This window comes from Protopterus annectens, chromosome 2.part1, assembly GCF_019279795.1.
Source record: "Protopterus annectens isolate FY-2018-M chromosome 2.part1, PAN1.0, whole genome shotgun sequence".
Lineage (NCBI taxonomy): Eukaryota > Metazoa > Chordata > Ceratodontiformes > Protopteridae > Protopterus > Protopterus annectens.
In genome coordinates this window covers 288382257-288409439 of record NC_056729.1, presented here as the reverse complement: position 1 = coordinate 288409439, position 27183 = coordinate 288382257, and the positions used below count along the sequence as shown (strand labels likewise).

Genomic DNA, 27183 nt, shown 5'->3' with positions numbered 1-27183 from the left:
ACCTTATATTTTTTCTTTTGTTGTTCGGCGCATTCAGTTGCTGCCTGATTTTTATCTACTTCTGGTTTGATTTCCATTCCCACTTGACATCGATATTCTTCTGCTTAACTAAGCAAGGAAGTCATCTAAGACTTATTCTCCTCATGTTTTAAAACTTTCACTATGTTTGGGTCTTGTGAGGTCAGCATATATGTATGCAGTCCTATGACTGTAGATCTATGCATACAATCAGTTTCAAGGAGACCCATACCACCTTCAGAATGGGGAATATATAGTCTTGGTATACAGGTATTTTTATAAATCATTTGATAAGCATGAAGCAGCATTCTTCTTTTCCTTTCCAACAAATCCAACACCTTTTGAGGCCAGTCAGTCTAAAATGGTAAGTTAGGACAGGAAAAGAAAATTGTTTTATAGCTTAGACTTTGTTCTTGGATGTCAGCTCTGTTTTTGGTATTAATTTTAATCTTTGAAAATATTCCATACTAAGTTTTATTTGCATTTGTTCATGTTTTATTCTTGAGCATTCATCAATTCCCAAATATGTATACATTCCCTCTTGCTGAAGTTCTTTTATGTCGCATTCCTGTCCCAGGCTGATTTTTCTTGGTGCTGCAGCTTTCCTATTTTAAAGGTTGCTTTTGCATATTTATCAAGACTAAATGATATTCTTATATCATCTGAAAAAGTTTTGACAACTTTCAGTTGTGCTTTCAGTTCTTCATGTGATGAGCTATACAGTTTTAAATTATCCATGAAAAAAGGATGAGAAGTCTTTACACTTTATTGTTTTCTGGAAGTCAAATTGTAACCATGACCTGATCTGTAAAGTAGATAGATTAATGGGTTAAGGGCAAGAAAAAGAGCAGTGGAATATCCCCCCTTTAAATTTTTATCCCTGGAATAATAATTTGTCCTTTATTATGACTTAACTGCAAAGTGGTTTGCCACAGTTTCATGATTGCTGTAATGATCAGTGTAGGGTGTATCTTATTTATTTTAACCATTCTTTTATCCATGAATGTAGGATACTGTCAAATGCTTTTTTGTAGTCTATCCATACCGTACTTAGATTCTTCCCCTTTTTACAGTTCTCCATTATGACTTTAACAACAAATGATAATTTGTTCCATATGACTTTCTTCTGTCACCCTTTTGTTCTAGTGCCATGTTTAAGTTTACTTCTAAATGACAATAAATTCTGTCAGCATCAATTCCAGTATATAGTTTATACATTGTTGGAAGACAAGTTACTGGTCTATAATTTTTAGGATAGCTTGTAGGTTCACTCTTAAGTAGGATCAATGTTTTTCCTCTTTTTAACTAGGTTGGCATCTGTTCGGGGTATGCATATAAATAGTTCTTACTCATGGCTAATGTAAAGATCTTAATACTTTTAGCCAGAAGTTAGGTACTGCATTTGGGCCTGGGGGATTCCATTTAGGAGCTTTTCTTAACTTTGTTTCAAATTCTCTGGACATTACTTAATCCCATTGCATATCCTGTACATTTGAGCTTCTTATTCTTTCTTTTACTTGTTCTATCAGTTCAGTATGTTTGTTATTTTCCACAGGATCTTCATATATATATATATTTTTCCAAAATGTATCTATTTCTTCTTTTCTGGTGGTGTTTCACTTTTTTTTGCCTTGTTTCCCAATTTTCTAAAAAACTTTTTATATTATATCTTATATGTTACATAATAGTGTTACTGTGTGTGGAGATTTTCTTCCCATGGGTGTTGCACCGTCACACTTTCCTTGCAAACGAAAAGCAAAAAAATAAGTAAATAAATAAAAAATTACTTTCCATAGATTAGCAAATTTTGATAAGTCTCAATTTTTTGTGAACCTTTCCACAGTGGTAAATTATTCTTGATTAAATAACACCATAGTTCTGTTTTTAGACAATGCTTACAAACAAAAATGCAACTCAGCTTGAGATCAATCAAAGTAGATCATTGTTATCATATGTGTGTTATGAAATAGGTATGGCCATTTTTGTTTTTGATAACTGCATATTTCAAGAATTTATTAAGTAGAAACTCCTAAAATGACTGAATGGCAATGCACAAGCAAACAATATGAAGCAAATCAGCATATGAGTCTTTCCCACATAATATACATTCAGGAGAAAATAATTTATGTATTGATGTCAGTGAGCAGTCGAGTAGGCACTGTACAGCAACATAAATTGTTGATTAATAAAGTTTAGAAATTATACACATTTATATGCATTTATAATGCCAGATAGAAGATCAGTCAGGATTTACTTTTATCATCTGAAGATAAGTGGGCCAGAAGTTGGAGATGTGCAGTTTAGTACAGCAATATGATTTCAGAATGAAGGTGTACAAAAAATATAAATGGTGTTTTATTATAACATTTACTGAACTATGAAGAAACGGATTCATGTAGAGTCATTGAAGGCAGTTTGAATGAATACAAAAAAACTTGAAAGTAGTTCACCAAAACCACATTCAGAGGACATTGAAATATTTTTTTTTGCAGGGGGCAAGTCCCCCACACCCCTCATCTGGGAGGATACCACCTACACCCCCAAGAATTATATATACCAACTCCAATGTCACACAACAATGGAAAAAAGGCAATCTCCACTGTCAAAGAAAGTGGTTGTTGTGAACTGCTTTCGATTTTTTTGCATTTACCAAAACTACCTTCAACAAGACAATATGTTCCTGAAGAAACTAGCTTCAATCTTCCCACATCATATTTAAATAAATTTGAATGTTTGTAGCCTGCTATCCTATTCAAATTGGTAAATGACACTGAGTTTCTGCTAACATTCCAGCAATTTTTTAAGGTTGCAGTCGAAAGCTGTTCACCAATTATCTAGCAAATGATTTATGCAATGCTCTCAGTCAAGGAAACATTGCTGCATTCAGTACTGATTTAACTGTTGGCAAATTAGATTGTCAGCAAAAATTTGTTGAAAAGAATTAGTGTTTTGATAATGATTTCAGTATCAAAGAACCAGAACTTAAAAGAAGGGGAATTTAGGGAAAAAGCCTGATGATTTATCTGTAAAAGGTATGAGTCTACAGGAAATTCCCAGTTTCTGAATGAATGACTTCACAGTCATGATCCAGAAAAGAGTATTGTCCTGCTTAAGATTAAAGTGATAAGAAATTGTGAATGTTTTGACATTATTCAAACAGTACCAAAGAGATTTGGAAGCCTAAGTCCATGTTTTGCTTAGGGATTCACAGATACTTTCTAATTAGAGTTTGGCAAATTTTTAAGTAACTCTAGGATTTTTATCTTGGTGTAGAAATTTGACAACTAGTTATTTCACTGATCAGAAAAAATCTTGAGGAATATATGAGACTGAGTTATTGTAGAAAATGAAAAATCTTAAGAATTTGTTTGTGTTAATATTTGAAGATATAAAGGCCAAATTTTAATTTACTCCAATTGTCCAGTTTTGCTTTAATTTTATTCCTAGTTAATTCAAGATTACTAGATATAGATACGTGAGAGTACTGCTTGTACTTAAAATTAAAGTGCTTCTGTTCATTTACAGAAATTGTAATGGAAAACATGCAATGAGTGATTATTATTTTAGTAACTAAACTGCTGAATGGAAAAGAGAGAAATTTTCTACTCTAAGTTTGTTGTTGGACTTACTATAATCTGCTATTATTGTTAATACTTTGGAATAGCACAGCTAGGATTCTGAAAGTATAAGGAAATATAATTTCCAAAATAAGTGATGTTTATAACAGGGTTACCAAACTTTATACCTTTAATTTTGGGATTATCAGAAATTGTCACTCATAATGGTTTCAAATAAAAAATAAAGAGGTAGAGTGACAGAGGGCACCCTTGCCTTGTGCCACTTAAAATTCTAATTGGCTCTCATAGTAGGTTAAGAAGCAAACAAAAGCTAAATCATACAGACTCTAATGGCCTAGATACACATCACTGGAAAATCAAATCTTTTTAAAATCTCAAAAGGAACGGCATGTGTACACAATGAAAAACTTTGCTGGCACGCAAACATTAATTTGAATGTTGCACACCTGATATTAAATGCTATGTCATTATCTTATTTTCCAAGAACTGAGTTTGCATTAGCAAAATAATTTGTTAATTTCATTCTTGATCTTTAAGATTAGTTTTAAACCTCCTTCGAAAAGAAAAATACAATAATGTAGACACAATCATCAACTTCAAATGCATGACAGAGTGATGAGAAAATGCCTGAGATTCTTGCAAGTATTTGAAATCATGTTTGCAGAATTTGGCAGTAAGGAAAAAAATCTATTCTTGACCAAGAGCTGTGAAATGCTTAAAAAAGGTAAAGTCCTTTCCCAAAGGATAAAAAAACATGTTATGGTCCAAGAAAATGTTAAACAAACATTGGTAATATCATACAACAGTACAGTGTCACCTTTATTATGCAGAGTTAAAACTCTGAGTTCATCCAAGAGGGATCCTAAGGTAAGTTTTCAGTCACCACTAACAGAATATCCTGATTATTAAATAAGTAAATATTGTAAAAAAGTTCTTTAAAGAGTTAAATCTATCAGAACACAGTGCATATATTGATGACAAAAATCATAGGATGAGCTAGTAAATGACTATTATAGTCAACAATAACAGGCCTACCTTCCTCACCTTGCACTGCTAGCACTCCACAAAAAGATAGGATCTTCTTGGTAAAAAATAGCAACGCCAGAATAACTTGTGAATTTAGCCAATGTAAATACTGGGAGACACATTTCCTCTTTAATGATTCAACTATGAGGGACCTGTGTGTTGTCCGACTAAAGTGTACATTGGTGTTCATATTGTATAGCAGATGCCAAAAGAAGTTTTGGTGTGCTCACATGTAGATCATGGATGTAGGCCATACATATTCCATAATAAAAAAGTAAGTTTGGTGATATTCTATCCAAAGTCAGTAAAATAAATATGAATATTAACTCATAATTTAGTACCAGTGTCCTGTCGGCTTTACTTCTCTCCTCAATGACCCAAAATTGCCCACATTAGATTTTTTAAGATATAAATACTCACATGTGTTACATAAATATGCTGCCCCAACTATCCGGGAGGTATGAATAAAATAAGTCAACAGGGCAATGCAGAAACAAATGTATAGTTTTAGCCTGTCTCCTCTAACACTTAATCCAACATGCAATTGATAAAATTACCTGAGAATTACACAACCTTTATACTAATGTTGTCAATTTCCTTACCACCAAATGTAAAAATCCCAGCTAAGGTATGCACAGAAGCATTTGAATTGTTGGCAAGAACTGTCAGTTTTACTTTGCTGTGATATATGCACATCCCACTACCCAAACTATAGACATTGAAAGCCTCTCTAAACGAAGTCCTATGCAACACCTGGCTCAGCTCTTGCTCCACTCCTGGCTAATTTCTTACACACCTTCTTCCTTTTCCTCTGTTAATAACTACATTTTCTGATCCACTTTTCCTGTCTTAGTCTTTACTAGGATATTGTACTTTAAGCATTTTCCCTACAAACTTGCTCTTCCTCCTTTAAGTATTACTACTACTGTTGTTTAAAGACCTCTGTGGAATGTATCTTACCATTTTACATCATTGATTGTGAACTGTAAATGTTTCTACTTCTCAAATATATTATATGTTTATATATGTGGAGCTTTTCTCCACTGGCCTCCACTGAACATGGGTCTTCTAGGCCAGTCAGACATTCCCGGCAAACAGCTCTGCTCTGTAGCCAAGACAAGTAACAAAGGTTTACATACACCATCAGGAAGCGACAAATTATAATCATAATGCAAAGCTGCCATTATGCATATTTATGTAGCTTCTAAACACCTAGCTACTTAAAATTGAGTGTTTTGAAATAGTAAAGGAATTATTATAGCATTTCATGACATATTCATGGTCTCTGCCTCACTCCTTTAAGACATATTGTTATGTAATTAAAATGGGGTCAGTGGCCAATGAGTTAAAACTCATATTGTGAGACTAAAGTTGATAACCCTGCTCTCTCGTGCAGTTGAGACCAACAGCTTTTGGCACACCTAGACAAAAGCTAAATCCGGCAAGCAAATCTTGGTTTACTCTATTTCCAGCAAACATATGGCATTATCTAAATCAAATGGATTAAGCTAATCTACAGAAACAGAGGCATTTTATATGCTAGCCTGAATAATTTAAATTGTACAGGGTAGCTACAGCATCTGTGAGACCAGTCTCTCACCATCTCACATACCTCAACTAAATTTCAATCTTACCCTGTTAATACACTCACCACTTATCTCTCAAAGCATATAAACCACACACAGCACATTGACCAGACTCTCTAGAATTGTAATAGCTTCAACATTGATGATGGGCAAATATCACATCTATACCAACTAAGAGTGTTGTAAATAACATAGACATTGAGGAAGAGAGAATGCTATAGGGTTAAATATGTAACACTGCATGTGTTACGTGAGCTAAGAAGCACTGATATCAGTTAGAAAACTTGATTAGATAATCTACTATTAGTACTAAGCACCCAAAGGACACAAATCTGCATTCTACAGTCAATAAAGCAAACCTCTTGGTGTACAAAGTATGGCCAAAATCCCCCCTACATACTTAAACTAAACAGTTGGCTGAATTATAAAGTAAATACTAATGATTGCTTACTAAGTCCAAAACCAGATAATTACAAGTGGACTCCTGTAGATGACCTACAGGGAGACATAACACAGCAGTTGGAGGTCCCACAGGTTTATCATACAGCACTTCTGGACACAGTCCACAAAATTCCTTTTTCAGTCCATTTGGGCATAAAACATACAAAAAGGAAGTGTATGCAAAACCTTTCATTAGCCAGGCATTGCAAAGAATGTAAAAGAGTATTGCAGAATTTGTTAGAAGGGCCAAAAGATTGGCAAGGCAAAGTGGCTTTGTTTCAAATAACCATTATTGTAGAACTGCATCAGAAGGTAGCCATGGACATTAAGGGGCCTCTTAATACAAAAAAAAAAAAAAAGTATAGCTTAGTGGTGGCTGATTATTTAATCAGGTACCCTGAGGTGGTAAATTTGTTCACTGTGGAGACAGAAAAGGTGGTAAATACTCTGTTGGAGATTTTAGGGCCAACTTTATGTCAGACCTGCCAACTTCCTTTTACAATCATTGTGGACTAAAGCAGTTGGAAAAAACACCAATTATCATCCACAAACAAACAGTTTGGTAGAATGGTTCAATTCTACTCTCTGAAAAGCTTCTTCCCCAAAACTCCAGAAGCTTTTCACTTTTCAAGTTATTGCATGGTAAAAGGGGCAACAAGGCTCCTTGATTTAATGTGTAACAAGAGGGAGGATGAGTGTTTATTGTACATCACATCTTAAAATTTCAGGACTAAGTACAGGGATCTGATGGGGGTTGGCTTAGGAGTACCAAATACAGGCAGGGCAGCAGCAGCAGCAAAAGTCTAATATAACCTGACAGCAAGGGCTTAATAGATACTCAGGCAGATGTTGATGTCACTCATTTCTGATTGGCAAAATAAGTTGCAGTCATCACAAGATGGTCAGTTCATGGCTGTGCAAAGTGTGAGTGACGTAAATTACATGGGAAAGTTGCCAGAGAGTATGCAAAAGCACAAACTCTGTCATATCAATATGGTGAAGGCCTACCGCAAAAGATAGGCTTTGCTATTTATTATTGACAGTGGGTCACAAGAGGAATTAGAAGGTAAGTTGGTAGCAGATCTCCTTAGAGAGGGTCAAACTAATGCCTCAGTGGGTGTCGGATGAGGTTGTAGTGTTGCAGGTTGTCCCCTACCAAGTTCACACAATTCAAGCAGTACTACTTGAATTTAGGAACATGTTTACTGCTAAGACCAGATGTTCGCAGCCTGTATAGGCTCATGTTGACTCAGGAACTTAGAAACCAATCATATGGGCTTCTTATAGACTACCTAAGCATATCCTGCAAACCATGTGGGAGGAACTGCAGAAAATTACAAGTAAGAGGATAATTCAAGAATCAAGTATTCAGTGCCTAAGTGAATGTGATGATGTTAGTATTGGCATCAAAACAAGATGGCAGCACCAGGTTCTGTATAGACTATCAGGAACTAAACAGTCACACAGAAGCAGATCCATGCCCAGTGCCCAGAACAGATAAATTGTTAGAGCAGCTTGGTTGGACAAAATATTTGATCACAACTAACCCAACAAAGTGATGCAGCTAGGTATCCTTGTCATCTGTAGCAAGGGAGAGGTCAGCATTTGTTACCCAGTTTAGTCTGCATGAGCTCACTAAAATTACTTTTGGAATGGAACACATCCCAACAACTTTCCAGAGGCTAGTGAATCACATCCTCACCGGAGCTGGAGACTGTGCTGTGTTCCATTCTTAGTCAGGCCTGGTAAGAACACATGCAACATGCCAGAGATGTGCTAGGCACATTAGAAAGGAATGGATCAACTGTAACGGCAAACAAATGGCAAGAAGGAATGGCAGGTGTAGCCTACCTTGCTCATCAGGGCTGGGTAGCTCAAAGTCTGGCCAGAGCCTGCCAAAATACATTTTATATAGACATGGCCTTCCTCAGAACAATGGGATATTGCAGGTAGTTTCCCCCAACCACCATGCCTACTATACTAAAAGACCTTATAAAGAAAAACAGGCAAGATAATGTTATCTGGAATTCCCATTGTGAATAGGCATTCCAGAATCTTAAGGATGCCCTGAATGAACCTCCTGTACTAATTAATCCTGATTAGCACCAGGAATTAACAATACAAGTAGGTGCTTCAAAGCATAGGATGGGGGTATACTTGGCCAGGTTCTTCAAATGAAGAACACCCAATATTATATTTTAGTTATATACCTCAGCCAAGAGAAGAATCATATGCACTCAAAGGACAGGAGTGTTTTTGAAAAGGGTAGGCTCTGCAAAGGCTCCAACCCTACTTGTATGGTAGGACATTCAAAACAGTAAGAGATTATAGCCCCCTAAAGTGGTTTCACAGAGCTAGTGGTCAAAATAAGCTTCTTAGATGAAACTTGAGATTGCAGTCTTATAACATGACCCTCCATACTGAAAGCAGTGTCAGTAATGAAAACACAAAGACAGATAGCCTTTCTTGGTAAGAAGCTAGATAGTATAACATGACATGTGGCTTTTATTTCAAACTTCATTCCTTGAGGCTCTCACAACAAATTCTGCTAAAGTCTTGGAAGATTGGAGATGTCTGAACAGAACTGGAATAATTATAACGAGCCTTAACTGATATGCAAAAGGAAACTGTATTGCAACTATATAAAATTTTAAAAATGTGTGCAAACACTTCTTTAACAAAAATGAAAACATTTTCAGTGTGATTGCCTTATTAGTAAATATATGATGTTTAAGAGAAATTTGCAAAGTGGACTGCAAATGTATTCACTACTGTAGAAATATATTTCACAAGTGTTTGCCAAGTCTTCTTGGAAGTTGCTGCTTTAGGTCATGTGATGATTTATTTAGTTGGACTTTTAACTTGATAAATCTTTCAACTTCCCCTTGGGAAATATAACTGGGAAATTAGGAACAACATCTTCTAAATCCAAACTAAAGCCATAGGAAATCTTATCTGGGGGCGGGGGGGGGGGGGGATAAAAGACAATTAAAAGAAAAAAAAAAAGGTAACAGCTATAAAATGCCTTCTTCTGGAGAAAGAGCTTAACCATTGTTTCTAAGGGCCCTAAACGTTTTATTGTGGATTTAAAAGATGGAGAAAATACATGATGGTATACCCTTTATCTAAAAGCAGTTTCAAGTTTAAATGTTAGCCATTCTATTTCTGATCTGTATCTGTCATTTGTGTGCATATTTATTTGGAAAATAAGTCCTTTTTTTTTCAGGTAAGGAATTCATTTTTTTCTTTATTCATTCTGCATCTGCAGCTGCTGATTATCAAGCCACCTCAATCAGACTTAAAATCATTTTCTAGAACCATCCAGGAAGCCAGCCATCATTTAAGCAGCAATGATGGTTGCCTATATCCTTGTTGGTATCCCACCAAGGAGGAATCCTTCTTTTTCACCAAACTCATCCAGAGTGGGGACATATGACCTCTATCACCATTAAACCACAGCAATGCTTGATGAGAACTACCACCAATTGCTGGTTCTCCTCTCAGTATAAAACCAAACAAAATTAGCACTACCACAACATAATGAAAATGATTTAACAAACATCCAACAAAATGTGCAGTTCCAACCTATATAACCAAAAAGGCTAAATAAATAAATAAATAAATAAAGTAAACCTGTTATAATGCATTTGCCTCTCCTCCAGTACTCAGTGTAAACCAAACATTTCAAGCTTGTCATTTAAGCATGGCATTTTGGTGCTAAAATGACATCATCAAAATATATATATATATATATATATATATATATATATATATATATATATATATATATATATAAAATGTTTTTTTCATTAAACATACTTACAAACTGCATAAGTATATATGAATGTCTCATATTAATGATATCATTCTCTTTAATGTTAAGGTAGTGAATAATTTATAAGTAAATAATACAAATAATTACAACCTTCAATAAATTATACAAGAGTGACATTTAATGACCAAAGTAACGGTTGCACTTATGAAATTTATAAACTTACCATTAAAGTGATTTCTATATTGTTGTAATGACTCCATCTGTGGTTTTGCTATAATTATTTTATGATTAAAATATTTTTGCATTTTTGTGATATTCTTCATTGTGTGATGCTTCACCCCATCTAATTAATTCTCTGTGGAAAACCCTCTGACCTTTGATGTCACAAAAGGCATTCCACTAAAGCCAAGTGTTTAGTGCATGAAATCAATTCTGAGGACTGGGGTGTTCTTCCTAATGACCAGAGTGATGCCCAAGTCATTGGATTAACTTTTGAAGTTGGAATTCTAGACCCATACAATGGTTACCCTCATTTGAGCTCAGCAGGAATTCAGACGACAGTGATCTTGATAAGGTAGTGAAATCCTACTCTAAAATGACCACATGGCCAGTAATCTTCTGTCGTATCCTGTAGTATTATGTCTTTTTAGCCACATACCAGACTCTCCTTAACTTCACTTTGTTATGAAGGTTCAATTTACCATTGTTCTACTGTTACAAAATACTGTGGAGTTAAACTTTGCTAGTCTAAACATTTATTCTGATCTGATCTACCTTTGAATGACTTGTCATGCCACTGTATTGCCTGTATTTTGATTATAATATGCTTGTATAAAGCAAACAAGAACAAGGACACAATGAATGACTTCCACTACTGCCAGTTCAAATACTTAACTAGTGCACGAAGTAGACACAAGCGCTTTAACAATACAGCTTCATCAGGTGTAACAATACATTGCACAAAACACACCCTTCTTATACTAATGATGAAAATCACATGACTTAAAACAATTAACTCCTTAAAGAGTTAACAAAAACAGCAATAGTAAAAAGTAACAATAGTAAAAAACAGCAATAGTAAAAAGTAAAAACACATAAAAACTATTTATAAACAGGTCTGGATTGTAACTTAGGTCTGAGGGGTACATGTTCATTAAGACCACTCCCTGCATTGGCCCTCATCCTGACAATCCAAGTTGATTCTAGCTCCTCCGTTTTGTGCCTAATGTCCCCTAACTTCACATTCTCATGAGTCCTACTTATCACTAAAAATGTAAAAGTGTGTGTACAGTCTGTATTTTTAACATGCTTTGCTAATGCATTCAAAAGATTCAGTGAGTGCAGTGTGAGAGATAAACTACTTGTTCTGACGTGCAAGTAGCTGTAACATTGAATCTACAAGTCTTTCTCTGATCAGGATGATAGAAACTACTACTAACATCTAAATACTCAGAATATCTACAGCTGCCACAAGGAAAGTACCCTTAAAAGTCTCATTGTAATTAGAAACTTTTGAATAACAAAGTCTTCTCCTTAATGACTTGTTATTCCTAAACATAAAAGTAGGTTCTGAATCTATAAAACTAGCTACTGCTACATCTGTAGTCAATTTACCCCAATGTTTTTTACTAATACCTACATATTTATTAGCATTAGAGGTATAACATAAAGGAACTTTTAATTTAGTCCCAAAATAATTTTTATCATTCAGTCTACACTTCCTTTTCCTTACATCTCTGTCAGAAAAATACGGAAGAGCTCTAGTCTCCCTCTTATGCATAACTGCAGAAACATTATGTTGAATAAATTGGTCTTTATAACCCCTCTCCTGTAAGTGTTGAACTGCTACACCTACTTGTTCTATAACATCAACATCTCTAATATTCAATCTGGACGAAGTATTTACTTGATTCTGAACCACATTCTTAAAAATACGAGGTGGATGTAAGCTATCCCTATGTAAAAGATGGTTCACATAACAATCTTTCCTATACAACTTGATGAAAATCTCACCATCACCTTCCTTAATCACCTTCACATCCAAAAAATCTATTTCAGACATAGAAAGCTTGTAAGTAAAACGTAAAATATGAGTAGTATTATTCAAATAAGTATGAAACTCAATAAAACGTTCATGGGTGCTACCCCATAAAATAAAAAGATCATCAACAAATCTCCTGTAAAATAAAACAAACTCTATATGGTCCCTTCAATATGTACTGTTCTTCCCAAGCCACCATAACAGCATTGGCGTAGCTATTGGCACACAAAGTCCCCATAGCTACGGCATTGCATTGCTTATAGTAACGTTGGCCAAAAACAAAAATATTATGTTCCAAAATTATTTCCAATAACCTAACTAACAATTCAATTTTCTGTTGACCAAAAGTAGAATAGGTACTAAGAAAATACCGTACATTCAAAATACCATCTAAATTAGGAATCATTGTAAAAAGTGAGACCACATCCACAGTTATAAACATACAATCCATAGGATCATTCTCCTGTGTAAAGTGATACAAATTACCTAACAAATGCTCAGTATCCTTAAGAGTATGTTTTATATCATCTAATATTGGTATAATATTCTTTTCAACGTATATGGACATGGTCTCTGTGTTCCAATTCCTACCTGAGACAATAGGTCTCAGGGGCAGATCTACCCTGTTTGTGTATTTTTGATAGTCCTTGTATCAAAGGAACAGTAGGTTTGTTAACAGAAAAATATTCAAATAAATGGTCAGTTATTAAACCTAATTGCAAGAAACACTTCAGCATAACCTGGACATCATAAATTATGGTTTTAACTTGAGTTAATGTGATTGTCATATAGAAAGAATCATTACTTAACATGTCAAGCATATTTGCATCATAAACAGACTTATCAAAAACAACCAGTGGACCCCCCCTTATCCACTGGACGAACGATTATGTTGGGATTAGTTTCTAAATTTCTGAGGGCCTCTCTCTCTATAGTTTAAATTGCCATTGCGTCGAAAAAAAGTCTCATCCTTTTTAAAATTTAAATCATATACATCCTGTACACAAAGTTGCTCAAAAGCATTAATAAGAGGATTCATTTTAGGTACAAAACAGCTAGGCTTTTTATACATTAAATCATTATCAGAATTCAAACATACTGAAGAAACATTCCTGTCATTATAAATCAACTTTAACATCAAATTCCTGGTAAATCTTTTGATGTCAAAAATTATATCAGTATAGTCAGAAACAGTAGTCGGAACAAAAGAAAGTCCTTTGCTCAACACACTAAGTTCAGTCTCAGTCAAAACATGACTTGAAAGATTGTATACTAAGTTTTTTTTCGCATTTAAAAAAGCCTTCTTTATAGAATTCTGGTTTGAAACAGTACCTTCACACTTTCTCTTTGCATTGCTCCTGCTCCGACTCCGTCCTCACTCTTTCTGGAATTGTTGGACTTGCTCCTTCACTGGTAATGGAAATTCCAGATGGTACTGCCCTAAAGGGACTTCCCCTCCAGGTGAAACTTTAAACATATTACTGTCAACAATCCTTCCCAAAGACTGATTATGTGAGGGCTCAGGATGCACATCAGCTGTAGTGACTATAACTTTTCTCCGGGCCCCAAGCTCCCTTTCAGCAGACTTGTTGAATAACTGCTCATGCGCAACAATGGAATTAGGCCTGTCAACTTCAGCACAGGGAGGCGTGGAAGCTGTAACATGAGTCTCCCTGTTCTCTGTTGTGCATCCCAATGCAGATTGCATTGGTTTAGCAACGTTAACCTTTCTCTGCACTAATGAAACACCATCAGGAGTCTAGTTATTTGTATATTCATGTCTTGGCCACATGCCTGAAAATCCCTACAATCTCGGCAAATCTTGGAGATCTTAGTCTTCATTAACTTGTTCTCATACACTTGTATAGATCCAAACAAATCTTGTAAATATGGATCTAAGACTTCTGCAGAATACTCACATAACAAATCAGTGTATTTAGAGTTGATGGATGTAACAAGCGTCTCCATCTCTCTACTTGCAGCACTGACCAATAACTTTAAATAACTGAAACTGGCTTGTAAATTAACTTTCTGCCACTCTAGAAGCAATATTTTATCACCATTGATATACGTAGGCATTTTTAAGACTCACAAGCCTCTAGGTATAATATTCTCAGCTATACATGCTTCCAAATGAAACTTTTGATACTGGCTGCGTTTTAATTTGTACAGCTCTTTTTCTAAGTCAAAAAGACATGTTTTAAGAGTAATAATGTCAAGTGCTGAATCTGATTCATTGTCCTCAGCCATTGCACAATTCAACAGAGGATTCACTTTAGACTGTAGACTATGCAAATAGTCATTAAGTCTCTTACCAGTAGTCTCAACAACAGTATCCGAGTCGCTATTCAGCTCAACTATCAAATTCATCTCATCCTTCTCTGCCGTCATACTGAGTATGGTGGTAAAAAGAAACAGTACAAATAGTACAAAAACTATAACCAAAAACTCAGCTAAAGTATCCCAAAGAATAAAAATGAAATAAGCAAACAAGAACAAGGACACAACGACGACTTCCACTACTGCCAGTTCAAAATACTTAACTAGTGCACGAAGTAGACACAAGCGCTTTAACAATACAGCTTCATCAGGTGTAACAATACATTGCACAAAACACACCCTTCTTATACTAATGATGAAAATCACGACTTAAAACTATTAACTCTTTAAAGAGCTAACATAAACAGCAATAGTAAAAAGTAACAATAGTAAAAAACAGCAATAGTAAAAAGTAAAAACACATAAAAACTATTTATAAACAGGTATGGATTGTAACTTAGGTCTGAGGGGTACATGTTCATTAAAACCACTCCCTGCATTGGCCCTCATTCTGACAATCCAAGTTGATTCTAGCTCCTCCGTTTTGTGCTTGTATACTGACTATTCATATGTATCTTTACAATGTTGTATTGAATGCTCAAACAATCAGTTTTTTCTCATTATCGTATATTCAAACTATTCATCATAATATGTATGTATGTATGTTACTTTCTTTCTATATCTTGTGGAGCTTTTCTCCCTGGGCCTCTGCTGACAAGGAGTTTTCCACCCAGTCAGACTTTCAACAAATGCAATAGATAGATAGATAGATAGATAGATAGATAGATAGATAGATAGATAGATAGATAGATAAAATGTGGGAAATCACTAATTGTATGGGTACTGCTAGGATGTAATGAATTTCTTTTGCTGTTGATTACTGACTGAATTCGATATACTATTGACTGCATTGCATTAATCTTGTGGTCACACTTACTGCTATCACTGTTGTTTTTGCTAAAGTTTTGGGTAAAGTGTTTTTTCTTGGAATTTAGAGGAAGACATAAGTGAATGGTATGGATCTGTTTGAAAATTAGCTATGAATATGAAATTAGGAAACAGCATTGTAATGAACACCAAAGAAGCTGTGTCACATATTGTTACACTCACACACACATACACACACATAGTAATGTGAACATTTTCCCCCTTTTTACAAAAGTGTAGGACAGGCATGTTGTCTACTTTATGAGGGAACAAAAGCTTATTCCTGAAACTATTTGGAGGGTGGTAGAGAAGATAGAATGATAACAGTAATGGGACTCAATCACAGAGATCGACTGTCATGTGCACATGGAGTCATGTATGAAGAAAGTTCTGGTACTGTGTTACTGCTGTCAACAATGGGACTTGATCACAGAGATAGACTGTCATGTGCACATGGAGTCATGTGTGAAGAATGTTCTGGTACTGTGTTACAGCTGTCAGCAATGGGACTCAATCAAAGAGATAGACTGTCATGTGCACATGGAGTCATGTATGAAGAATGTTCTGGTATTGTGTTACAGCTGCATGTGTGTGTGTGTGTGTGTGTGTGTGTGTGTGTGTGTGTGTGTGTGTGTGTGTGTGTGCGTGTGGGTGCATGTGCGTGTGCGTGTATGTGTGTGTCTGTGTGTGGAAAATGTAGTCAAAGACATTCTACAATATTCTGGCAGCTGAGAGGTATGCACAACACAACTAACATCATATCTTGGCTTGGACAACTGGGAACTATACATAAATGAGTAACTATTTCCACAGAAACAAAACATTTTGTTCATACTGTTTTTGGAAATGAACTGTAACAATCATGAGGCTGCCAGAAGTACAACCCACAGATACAATGTGTTTCACTATTGCACAAACTTCACAGTAAATCCAATACTGAATAGATTACAAAATCAAGTGTGAATGCATTAACATTGCTTTTATCATGTAACAGCTGAAGCCCAGAGAAAATGAGAGCAAGACTGAAAAAAGCCTACCGCCTACCATGCTTCAATATTTCCAGCTCTAACCTAGCGCTGTTAACCTAACAATGTCATGATGGAGACAGAGCTTCAGAAAAATAAGTTTCAGAATGCAAACAGAAGCTCTGCCTTGAGAGATTCAAATTGGAAATAAATACTCCCACCAAAAAAACACATAACATTGCAATGCATGCAAAACAAAAGCAGAGTACTTAAAAAACTGTAACAAATCACTTTAAACCAGGTTTACGTAATGCACACAAATGAAAGATCCACTTTTCTGTCCCCATGGCAATTGATGGTACCAATCAGTCTTATTTATCAAATTTTGCTTTACAACATCAGTGCAACACACACACACACACATATACCACCAAGTTATGGGTCCACCTCATTCTTCTGAAGCACTGCAGCAGCTCGTGACTTGCTCTACACCTCCTCCTAAGATGGGCGCACCTATCTTCCCTACCAGCTTCAGCAAATGATGCCGCTAATTGAACTCAGGTTGGCTCGAATATATCAGGGATTTATACTTTACACCCATGGAGCTGACAAAAAATTGTATTATTTAATTTGGAATGCTTGTAGTTGATGTTTTATGGATCGTTAAAGGGTTTGTACATTTTACTGATAAAACTAATTGTAGGGTACCCACTGACTGTAAAGTGATAGTGTTTCAGATATTGCTGCCATTCAAAACTTAAAGGTTGGCTTATTTTTAAGAATAAACAGTAAGGTGTGTACCAAAGCCCTATCTGATTCATAAATGTGATAGCACATAGGATAGGGCTATTGTATGCTGCCTTACTCCATTTTGTAGATGTAGTACTATATGTATGACTATATGTATGTATTAAATGTGCACATGTTCTTCCCAGGATTGTACATGACTCTCAGACAGTACACCATATGCATGTGAGTTAGTCCCAGTGCTGTAATCTACAGGACTGAAAGCTGCAAACAAGCAGTATTATATGTATGACTATATGTATGTAGTAGATGTGCACATGTTTTCCCAGGATTGTACATGACTCTCAGACAGTACACCATATGCATGTGAGTTAGTCCCAGTGCTGTAATCTACAGGACTGAAAGCTGCAAACAATGTACTGCTTTTCAGAGTAATGATTCATTGAGCAGCATACATATCTGAGCAGGTTATCAGAACAAAATAACAAAATAACTAAATAAATCTGCTGTGGTAAGAAAAACCCTATCGGCAACAAAGTCTCCTGTGATGCAAGCATACTTGCTATCACAGTCATACTTGCCCTTCCTCCACATATGATGCTAATAATTTCCCACCAACAGTAGCTTATACAGCACTAGATCCCATCACTATTATAATGGTATGGTAATTAACTTAGCACCTCTGTCCTACTGTCCTGCCTCAGAAGTAAAGCATTTCACTCCTTAAGCATGAGAGCAGAGAACAGTGTAACTAGGAAAAGCAGCTTAGTAAGATGTGACACACCTGACTAAGTAGCTGCACATAGTCACTAGGTGTATTATATTAACTTACCATAACAGTAAAAGTAGCTTAATACGATGTGACACACTTGACTAAGTAGCTGCACATAATCACTAGGTATATTATATTCCATCCTTCTAAAAAGTAACATTTTATAAGTTAACTTACCATAACAGGAGATGTCCAAACTCAGCATGAGAATACATACTGTTATAAGTGGGTTGTAAGAATGCGCAAAAACATGCAACTTTCCTGTCCCGAATAGGAAAGCAGATGCCTGAAACTCTAAAGATGTTACACCATGTCAGCACATCAAATGTAGAAAAGGATATCCCACCCTGGTCAGGGAAGGTACAGGAAAAGGGGATGGAGGGAGGGTGGTTGTACTGTGACAGTGATCGATTCAAAGATAAACTGTGATGAGAAGTTAACTTACACAGCTGTACTACGTTCTTCATTAGATCACTGCTGCTGTACCCATAGTTATATGGGATGATTTCCAAAGTTCAGGAAGAAAGGGTGGATGGGGAAAGCCCAGAGTCTAAGATCCCTGGAGAACAACCAGTTCTGGCTCTTGAAACTGAATCAAGCTGGTAGTGAAAGAGCACTGAGGACCAAATAGCTGCTTCTAGAACAGATCTAGAGTCGTCCCCTTTCCAAAAAGCCTCAAAAGTGGCGACAGCTCTCTCAGAATAAGCCTTTGCATTGTGTGGGGATCATTTGCCATTGACTGAGTAGCAAATCAGCCTGTGACAGCCACCTAGAAATGATTTTTGTACATACCGGCCATCATTATTTCTTACCATCATAGGAAAAAAAAGTTGGGTGGATTTTCTAAAATCTTTAGTTTTGTCCAAGTAAAGTTTTTGTTGTCTGTGGACATCCAAAGAATGGGAATTCTTTTTTTCTTATTTTAGATTCAGGGTTGAACACAGGTAGTTGAATAATGTGGTGTAAATACAGAAACAACCTTAGGTATAAAGGAAGAGATGGTTCTAAGACTCACCCTGTCCGTATGGAAGATCAAAAAAGTTAGCAAACATAATGGACTGTAATTCAAATAACCATGTAGCAGAAGTCAGAGTAATGAGCAAAGCAGTCTTCTAGGTTAGAAATTTCAGAACAGAAGTGGCTGCATGTTCAAAAGGGAGACTTAACTTCTGTAGAACACAATTTAGATCCACTTGTTTCCTAGTTGGCTTAATACACAGTACCTCTTTCAAAAACTAGTTGACTTGAAGTAAAGAAGAAAGTGACAGACAAGCACAAATTGATGAAATTTATACTATGACAGAAATGTACACTAGGCCTGAACTGAGCAATTCATGCAAGTACTGAAGAAATAGATTAGGACACACTTGGGATGGGCCTTGGTCTCTATTATGGCAACAAATAGAAAATGTTTTCCATTTGGCTGAGTATGATTTTCTAGTACCAGATTTCCTTGCCTCCTTCAATACCTGTTGCATATCCTCAGAAACAAAAGTTGCCTAAATGAGATCAAAAATCTATTATCCCTACAAATAGGTGGAGATTTTGAATGTTGGGGCAGATGAAAGATCCCTTGTCCTCATTTAGCAAGTCATTTCTGTGAAGCAGGTTTTAGTAACTGGCCCTAGCCAAATGCATCACAAGGGTGAACCAATGTTGTCTGGTCCAAAATGGAGTCACGAGAAGTATCTTTGGCAAGGTGTCCTAGAGCAGAACTGGTTTAGTTGTCTATTGAGATAGAAAGCAAACAGATCTACTTGAGGGAGTTCCCCACCGGTGGGCAATCTCCTAGAAGATCTCTGGGTATAGCATCCACTCATGAGAGTCTATTCTGGATATGATTGAGGCATCTGCTACTGTGTTTTGCTCTAACAGAATGCCTATTCTGCAAAAGGGATAGGATCCCCCCATTTATTTATAAAGCAAATCACTGTAATGTTGCGTGCATCACTAACAGTGGCCCAGTTGTCAGCTGTTGATTTAGAATTTCAACAGCTGTTATCAGATCCATCACTTTCTTGAGATTTATGTGTTTGTTTCTGAAATAAGGTTCCCAAATGCCCTAGATCCTGATTCATTGAAACCCTACCCCCATGTGAAGTCTGAGGTATCTGTGGTGACTGGCTGGGAGGAATTATGGGGAGAAAGGGGAAGGCCTGGGTTTACAAGTACTTGAGTGGCCCACCAATGTATTTATAAAATTGAGAACAAGAACTGGGAAGGTTAAGAGATGCAGATACTGGGCCCAGATGGATCTGAAGAACCACTGAATTTTCCTCAAGAGGAGTCTGGCAACTAGAATCATGAAAATAGATAAGGCCATATATCTTAGAATTCTCACCAATTCTCTTGCTGTAGACAAGCTTTGATGGGACTGATTTAGAAAGTGCTAAAAGAATAAAAGCACTTTTTTGGGAGGTAGCAAGATTGTCATCAGAAATATAGCCATAAAATAAGCTAGGAAGACAATCCTCTGGACAGAGGTCAATGTTGACTTTTTAAGATTTAGCTTGAAGTCCAGATTGCTGAATAAAGGCATAGTAAAGTGAAGAGATGCCAAAGTGTCTTTAGTGGATGTTGCAAAAATAAGGGAATCATCCAAATAAAGGATTAAGTAAATGCCTTAAAGTCTGTAAAATATTAAAATTAGGACAAAGCTATAGGTGAAGACTCTCAGAGTAATGGAGAGACCAAAGGGTAAAGATGTAAATTGAAAGTGCAATCCCATAGAAAGAATCTTAGGAAAAATCTGTGGCTTTTTAACTGGAATGTGTAAGTAGGCATTCTTGAGATCTACAGTAAAAAAAAAAAAACACTGGTAAACAGCAGTTTTATTTTGGAACCAGAAGGATAGTGTTCAATTTTGAGAGGTCTGTAATGGGCTTCCAAGTGCCTTTTTTTTCTGGGGACCAAAGACAATCTTGAATAGAAGCCTTCCCCTTAGAGGGACTCCATCTTGAATGGGAGGGGATGCCTACTAAAATCTGTAACCATGCTACATGATTTTAGAACTCCATATTCTGAGATTATTAATTTCCAAATAGGAAGACGACATGAAATACTATTTTGGGATGAAGGCCAGTGTGGGGATGGCAGAGGAGGTGTAAGTTTAGAGACAAAGATAGTCATTGTTTCTTCTTTGGAAAGGAGAGTCCCTGAATTATATTTCCTTTCTTTCATGTGTCATCGTGCTATTTTTTTTTTCTTTTTTGTAATAGTGGTGCTTGCGAGACTTTTGTTGACTTGCTTTAAATTGCTATTGAAAGAAATGCCTTTGGTTAGAAGGATAGTTTCTTAGATACTTAGGAAAGGGAGACAAGAACAATTGCTTAACACCATCCATCAGTTTGACTGTCTCTCTCCCTCTGTCTCTCTTCCAGCCTTTTGAGAACCTCAGCTGAGGAATTTCCAATGTGTTAATTCTTATCAAGGGGAGCATTTAAAAGCTGAGCCTTCACATCTTCTGGGAGGTTTTGCATTTTCACCTGGGTATTCTAAGCATGACATTTTCAGTTGAGACAGCTCTGGAAGCAGTATCAGCAGCATCATAAGCACACTTAGTAGAGGGCTTATTGACTTGGGAAGCAGAATTAACCACTTCCAGCAAATTAGTATTAACCTCCGAATTTGAAAGACTAGCCAAAGACTATTTCATGTTAGAAGAAAAAATAAAAGGGATTTTGATATCTATGTTTAGAATGTTTGTTTGTCTTTCGGCTTTTTCCTGGTAAGGGGTCGCCACAGTGGAACTCCGGTCCGCTAATGATTGGCAGTAGATTTTTTTTACGAAATACCGAGGTGCCAGCTCGATGCCCAACCTTCAATGAAGGCATGCCCATTTACGCACGCATGTCTTTCGTACACTACCCAACTGCGGAAAGGACATGCAGAATCCACACAGAAGGCATTCCCAAGCCAAGCCGAGAATTGAACGGGAGAACCTCTTGCTGTGAGGTAACAATGCTACCGCCGTACTACCGCGGCATATCTGTCTATGTTTAGAATGTATTCCTCTGAAAGCCAAAGTGGACAATGCACTGACCTTCTTACAAAACCTGTCAGAGGCATGATTATCCTTGTCATTTGAGATAGGATTGGCCATAGAAAAGGAATCAGTACTTCTGTCCCCAGTCCAAGGAAATAATAGCAGGATCAGCTATAGGACTCTTGTAAAGAAACATATGTGGATCTGGCACTCTGTAGAATCTATCCATTTCTTAAGAGCAGGGGGTTCAGAATGTAGACGCTGCTGTGAATGTGTCATAGGCTTTGGAGATTCCATGCTAAGGAGTTCATGATATCTCTGTTGTGATTCTGATACTTCTTTTCTTTCATACTTGAAAAAAATCTTTCATTTTGGATATGCTGTCTCCAAAAGAGATTCCTTCATTAGGAGAATCTAAGGAGAGGGTATCCTCAGGCTCAGACTTACAATAAGTTGGGGAAGAAATTGTAGGAGCCTAGTTCAAAGCCTCATTATTAGAATCTGAGAAAGAAGGAGGAGGAACAGGAGCAGAAGACAACTGTTTTGTTTTTAGTGCCTGTTTCTGCAGCTGCGTGACATATGGTTCTAGGAGAGGAATTCACAGCTTGGACTTTCATAAGCAATCTGCTGATGTCTCCCTGCCCCACTACTTGGTGCACACTTCCCTCACCCCAGACAAGATAAGCAGTGGTCCTTCCTTCTCAGCATATTTTGCTTGAGGTACTGTTTGAAGGGATGTGCATCATCTTGGGTCATAGCAGTCTCCAAAGGCAACATGCTAGAAGATTCAGGTGAGACAGACTGATGGTTTGAGGAATGCATAAACACTGCAGCAGAGCCATCAGTCTCAGACTACAGAAAAGTGGTAGATGTGTGGGATTTATCACTTATCTCTTTAGTCAACTTCTTTTTTGGCTGTGGGGAGCTGCTGATGGGAAATGGACGGCATGGCTGCTCAAACCAAATCTCTGAGGTGTTTATTCTCTAGAAAGATCTTGAGGGAGTTGAGCCTAATCCTCACAGTTTTTGATGCAAAAGATAAACAAATTTGACACAACCAGAGAGCACATTCTTCACTGGGGCAAAAATGCAGCTGGTATGTATGCCCTTATAAAAAAATTTCCTAGCACAAGAATATTTGCCATTCCTGATTAAATATTTGAAAATGTATAATGGTTTGTCTAAGAAAAAAGGAAGGTTCCCCAACAAGGATACTTATCTTCCCAAAACTGTTGCTGAAGCCACCCACTGGTACTAATGTCTGTAAGCTGACAATGGTATGCATAAGTGTACGCACAACAAGAGCTTCTGCATGCCCATACATCCCTCTTATGCCACAACATATTCTAATACTAAGGGCAAACATACAGTGCACAAGGAAGGAGCCCAAAGCTTTGTAGACTGGCTGGACATCTGCTCTCCTTGGCAGGATATGTCCCATATAGTTATGGCTATTGCAACAGTGATCTAATGAAGTACATTTACTGCTCCCTGTTGCATAGATAGGTCTGTTACATGACACTGTACTCCCCCCACATAGATCAATGTATCATATACTGCCCATTGATGTACAACACTAATTTGCGTAACATTCAATAATTAGGTACTTCCGTATACTACCATTAAGTAACATAATTCCAGTCTATGAACCGAGGTACTTAAAGGTGGTGCTAAACATACTGTGCATGATGCATGCCCATATTAGCTTACTGTGACTAGATGGGGTCATTTTGGTTTTGTAGATCACATAATCTTTACTCAAGCTTCTCGTTTCTAGACATAAATATTTCTATTGCTTCTTCTTTAACTGTAGCTACTTAATAATATATACCGTATAGAATGCTTACTGTGTATCTGGAGAGGTTATTGTGCCACACAAACAGCAGACGTTATACTGCAATGTTTGTTGTCTGGAAATAGTTATGCATGGCTATAACAGATATTGATCTTACAAAGTATTTGAGTGTGCATGTGTGTGTGCTCTGTGTGTGTGTGTGTGTGTGTGTGTGTGTGTGTGTGTGTGTGTGTGTGTGTGTGTGTGTGTGTGTGTGTGTGTGTGTGTGCACTCGTGCACGCATGTCTGTCTGTCTGTGTGCAAGGTGGGTGAATTTTCTCCTGCCTGGAACACTATCTATATTAAATCTAACAATTCATTAAAAACTTCTATTAGTACACATATCTGTGCATAAATGAATGAAAAACACAAGTGCAGAGTTGTTTAAAAGCCTTTACAAACCTTTATCTTTGGTGTAGCACTCGATTGCAGTGACATTCTTATGTTTTGAATTAAACTGTTTAAAACCACATTCACTTAGGCTGGTCTCTATTCCTCTGCACTTCACAGTAAGACAGGTAGATTGTTCTTCACTGCCTTCAACCTGATATACATTTTTGGCACCTCTGCAAAGTAAGATGACTTTTAATTAGTGTCAGCAGATCAAATACCTGTACACCTCTATAACCAAACCTTAATATACAAAAAATGTATGTGCACAAAATTAGAGAGAACACTTGATTATACAACTTATTTCAGCCTCTGAATGTTGTCACCATATTTCTTCAGTGTACTTACTATTGTGTTACCAGTTTTTTATTTACTATATTGTAAATCATCTCTGAGAATCCTACATATATATTGTGCAGTATGTGTAACATTTACCTTAAAGCAAGCCTCACACACATAGTCTGACTAAAATGATATCATATTTCATTTGTCATTTATCTGGAAGAAGAAGGGCAGAAAGAATGTGATAAGAAAATTATGTATGCAGAAAAGTTAGCTCAGAGTTATTGGTGAGGATAGATATGTGAATCATTATAAAATAATTTAATTTGTACAAAAGTTATTCAACAGGTGCACTTTACTAGTGCTATAGGTGCCTGAGAGATATTGGTGCATTTTGCTTGCATATTCATTTCCCTTAAAATAGGCACTGCCTTAGGAAAGAAAGTAAACTTTAAATTGGAAAGGACTGTATTAACAGTTGACCCTGATGCAGTGGTACACGTAATCCTTGGGTCCTCCATATTATCCCCTATGCCTGGGAATGCCTCAGTAGCAAGTTGAATGGTAACAGAATGAGATGTAGAGCCCCCAACAGCATCATACAAATTGTCAGTAACTGGCTTGCCTCCCTGCAAAAAATACTTTCAATATTCTTTTTTTGGTCTATTTTTGGCATATCGGCACACGGCATTATGAGTACTGACATTTCGGCATGGAGCCCATGCACACATCTGGCTTTGCTGACATCACCAGTGTACCATCACTAAGCAAGCTATAATAATAATCTTGATTGTTATATGAGGAAGAAAGAATCCTTTTGCTCATATAGTATGCCATTTTTCTATCATTTAATTATATTTTGGCTCTTATTTATCCAACAGGTTCCTTTCCCTATACCTCTCATAACATTTGGCCAGTGTTCCCATGCAGTCTAGAACTCCATTACTGCTGTTTATTCAGCTACTTCTTCAAGAAGGTTGCTTTGGTTATCCAACACCATTTACCTGCAATAACCCTTCATTTTGTCCTATCTGGACTGTTAACTGTACATGTTATAATTTCAAAGTGAGCCCATTTGTTCTCATATATATGCACCCCTGAGGGATTTAGACATTTTTGCACACTCCACCTCTGCCTTTTTTCATATTCCTTCCTTAAGTTTAGGTTATCTGAAATGAATACTTATAGGCCTCTTTCCTCAATTGTTATGCTGCCAGCTATCTTTCCCTCTCCAAATGTGTACTCATTTCATGGAATTTTGCTTTCCTGATACCTTATTTTGCATTTTTTCATTGAATTGAAGCTGGCATATTTCTGACCATTCCTCCAGTGTTTTCAAGTCTTGTCATACTCATTATACCATGTTGCACAGTGGTATGTGATCTGCAAAATGTGCTTCCTTCATACTTTCTATAGTGTAATTTACAAAGAGACTAAAAAGAGATGGCCCCAGTAACAGCCTTGTAATGCTGTGCTGCATCTTTTCATCTCAGAGGCGTTCATAAACTGTGACAGTTTATGACAGTTTGTGACATACCCTTTACGTCTCTTGCCTAACCAAAGTTTTTCCCAGTAGACATTTAGATGGCTGAAGATGTTATACCTAAAAAGTGTTAATCTCACTCACAAGAGATTATATATAATGTAATGGAGCATGCATGTGGCACAGCTCTTCAGATTTCCAATACAAATTCTATTCCCTGAAAAAAGTACTTTTCTTGAGGAATGGAATTCTTGTTTACTCATCCCACAACCAATTTACCCACACTACCATCATATGTCCTTTTCCATCCATGTATTCATTTATTCATTAACCTGTTATTATGTGGTACCATGTGGCATGCCTTGCTTGCATTTAGGAGGGCAAGTCCTAAGCCCTTTTTTGACCTAATATTCTTGTTATTCAAGTAAATAAATTGATTGTATCTCTCTTTCATCACATTCCTGTAAGGAATACATGCTGTTTTAGGGCATGTGAGACAGACTAACCTCCAAAACAGAGGTGACTGGTGCTACTGGACTTCTGCCTGCAGCTTATTTTTAAAAAGACACAACCCTGTGCAAAGTATATCAATTAAAGCAATGCTTTTTTGAAAATATTTTAATCATTTGCATTTACCATGATCAGGACTGTGTTTCACAGATGTGCAAATTATCCTGCAAGAATGCTTATTCTAAAAAGAATACAAACCTTCTGGCATTTGATGAGGATGATCAGAATGTGGCTGGTTTAAATGAAGGATCAGGCATACCTTTGCTTAAGAATTCTGAATAAAGTCGAATGAAATGAGGGTGGCATGCAAATCATGTCCTAACTAACATACATCCCCTTAAAATAACCTCTAAGGCACAATGACTCATGGGATATATTTAGGTGGCATGACTGGGCTTATAGGGTACCCAGTGGTCATTAGCCTAGTATACACCTATAAACCTATAAGGGACAAAATCGGGCAATGTTACTGCAATTCACTTCTAAAGTTAATAGAACAACAGT

The 27183-nt window shown here is 36.6% G+C and overlaps 1 protein-coding gene across 4 annotated transcripts in view; it reads right to left on the bottom strand.

Annotated features, from left to right (window-relative positions):
• Positions 1-27183, bottom strand: part of CFI (complement factor I) — a 790564-nt gene that overhangs the window by 472067 nt on the left and 291314 nt on the right. For all 4 annotated transcript variants that reach the window (XM_044062133.1, XM_044062135.1, XM_044062134.1 and 1 more), the window contains exon 5: positions 24417-24580. In XM_044062133.1, the coding sequence (XP_043918068.1) occupies positions 24417-24580 (164 nt within the window). The remainder of the gene's footprint in view (positions 1-24416; positions 24581-27183) is intronic.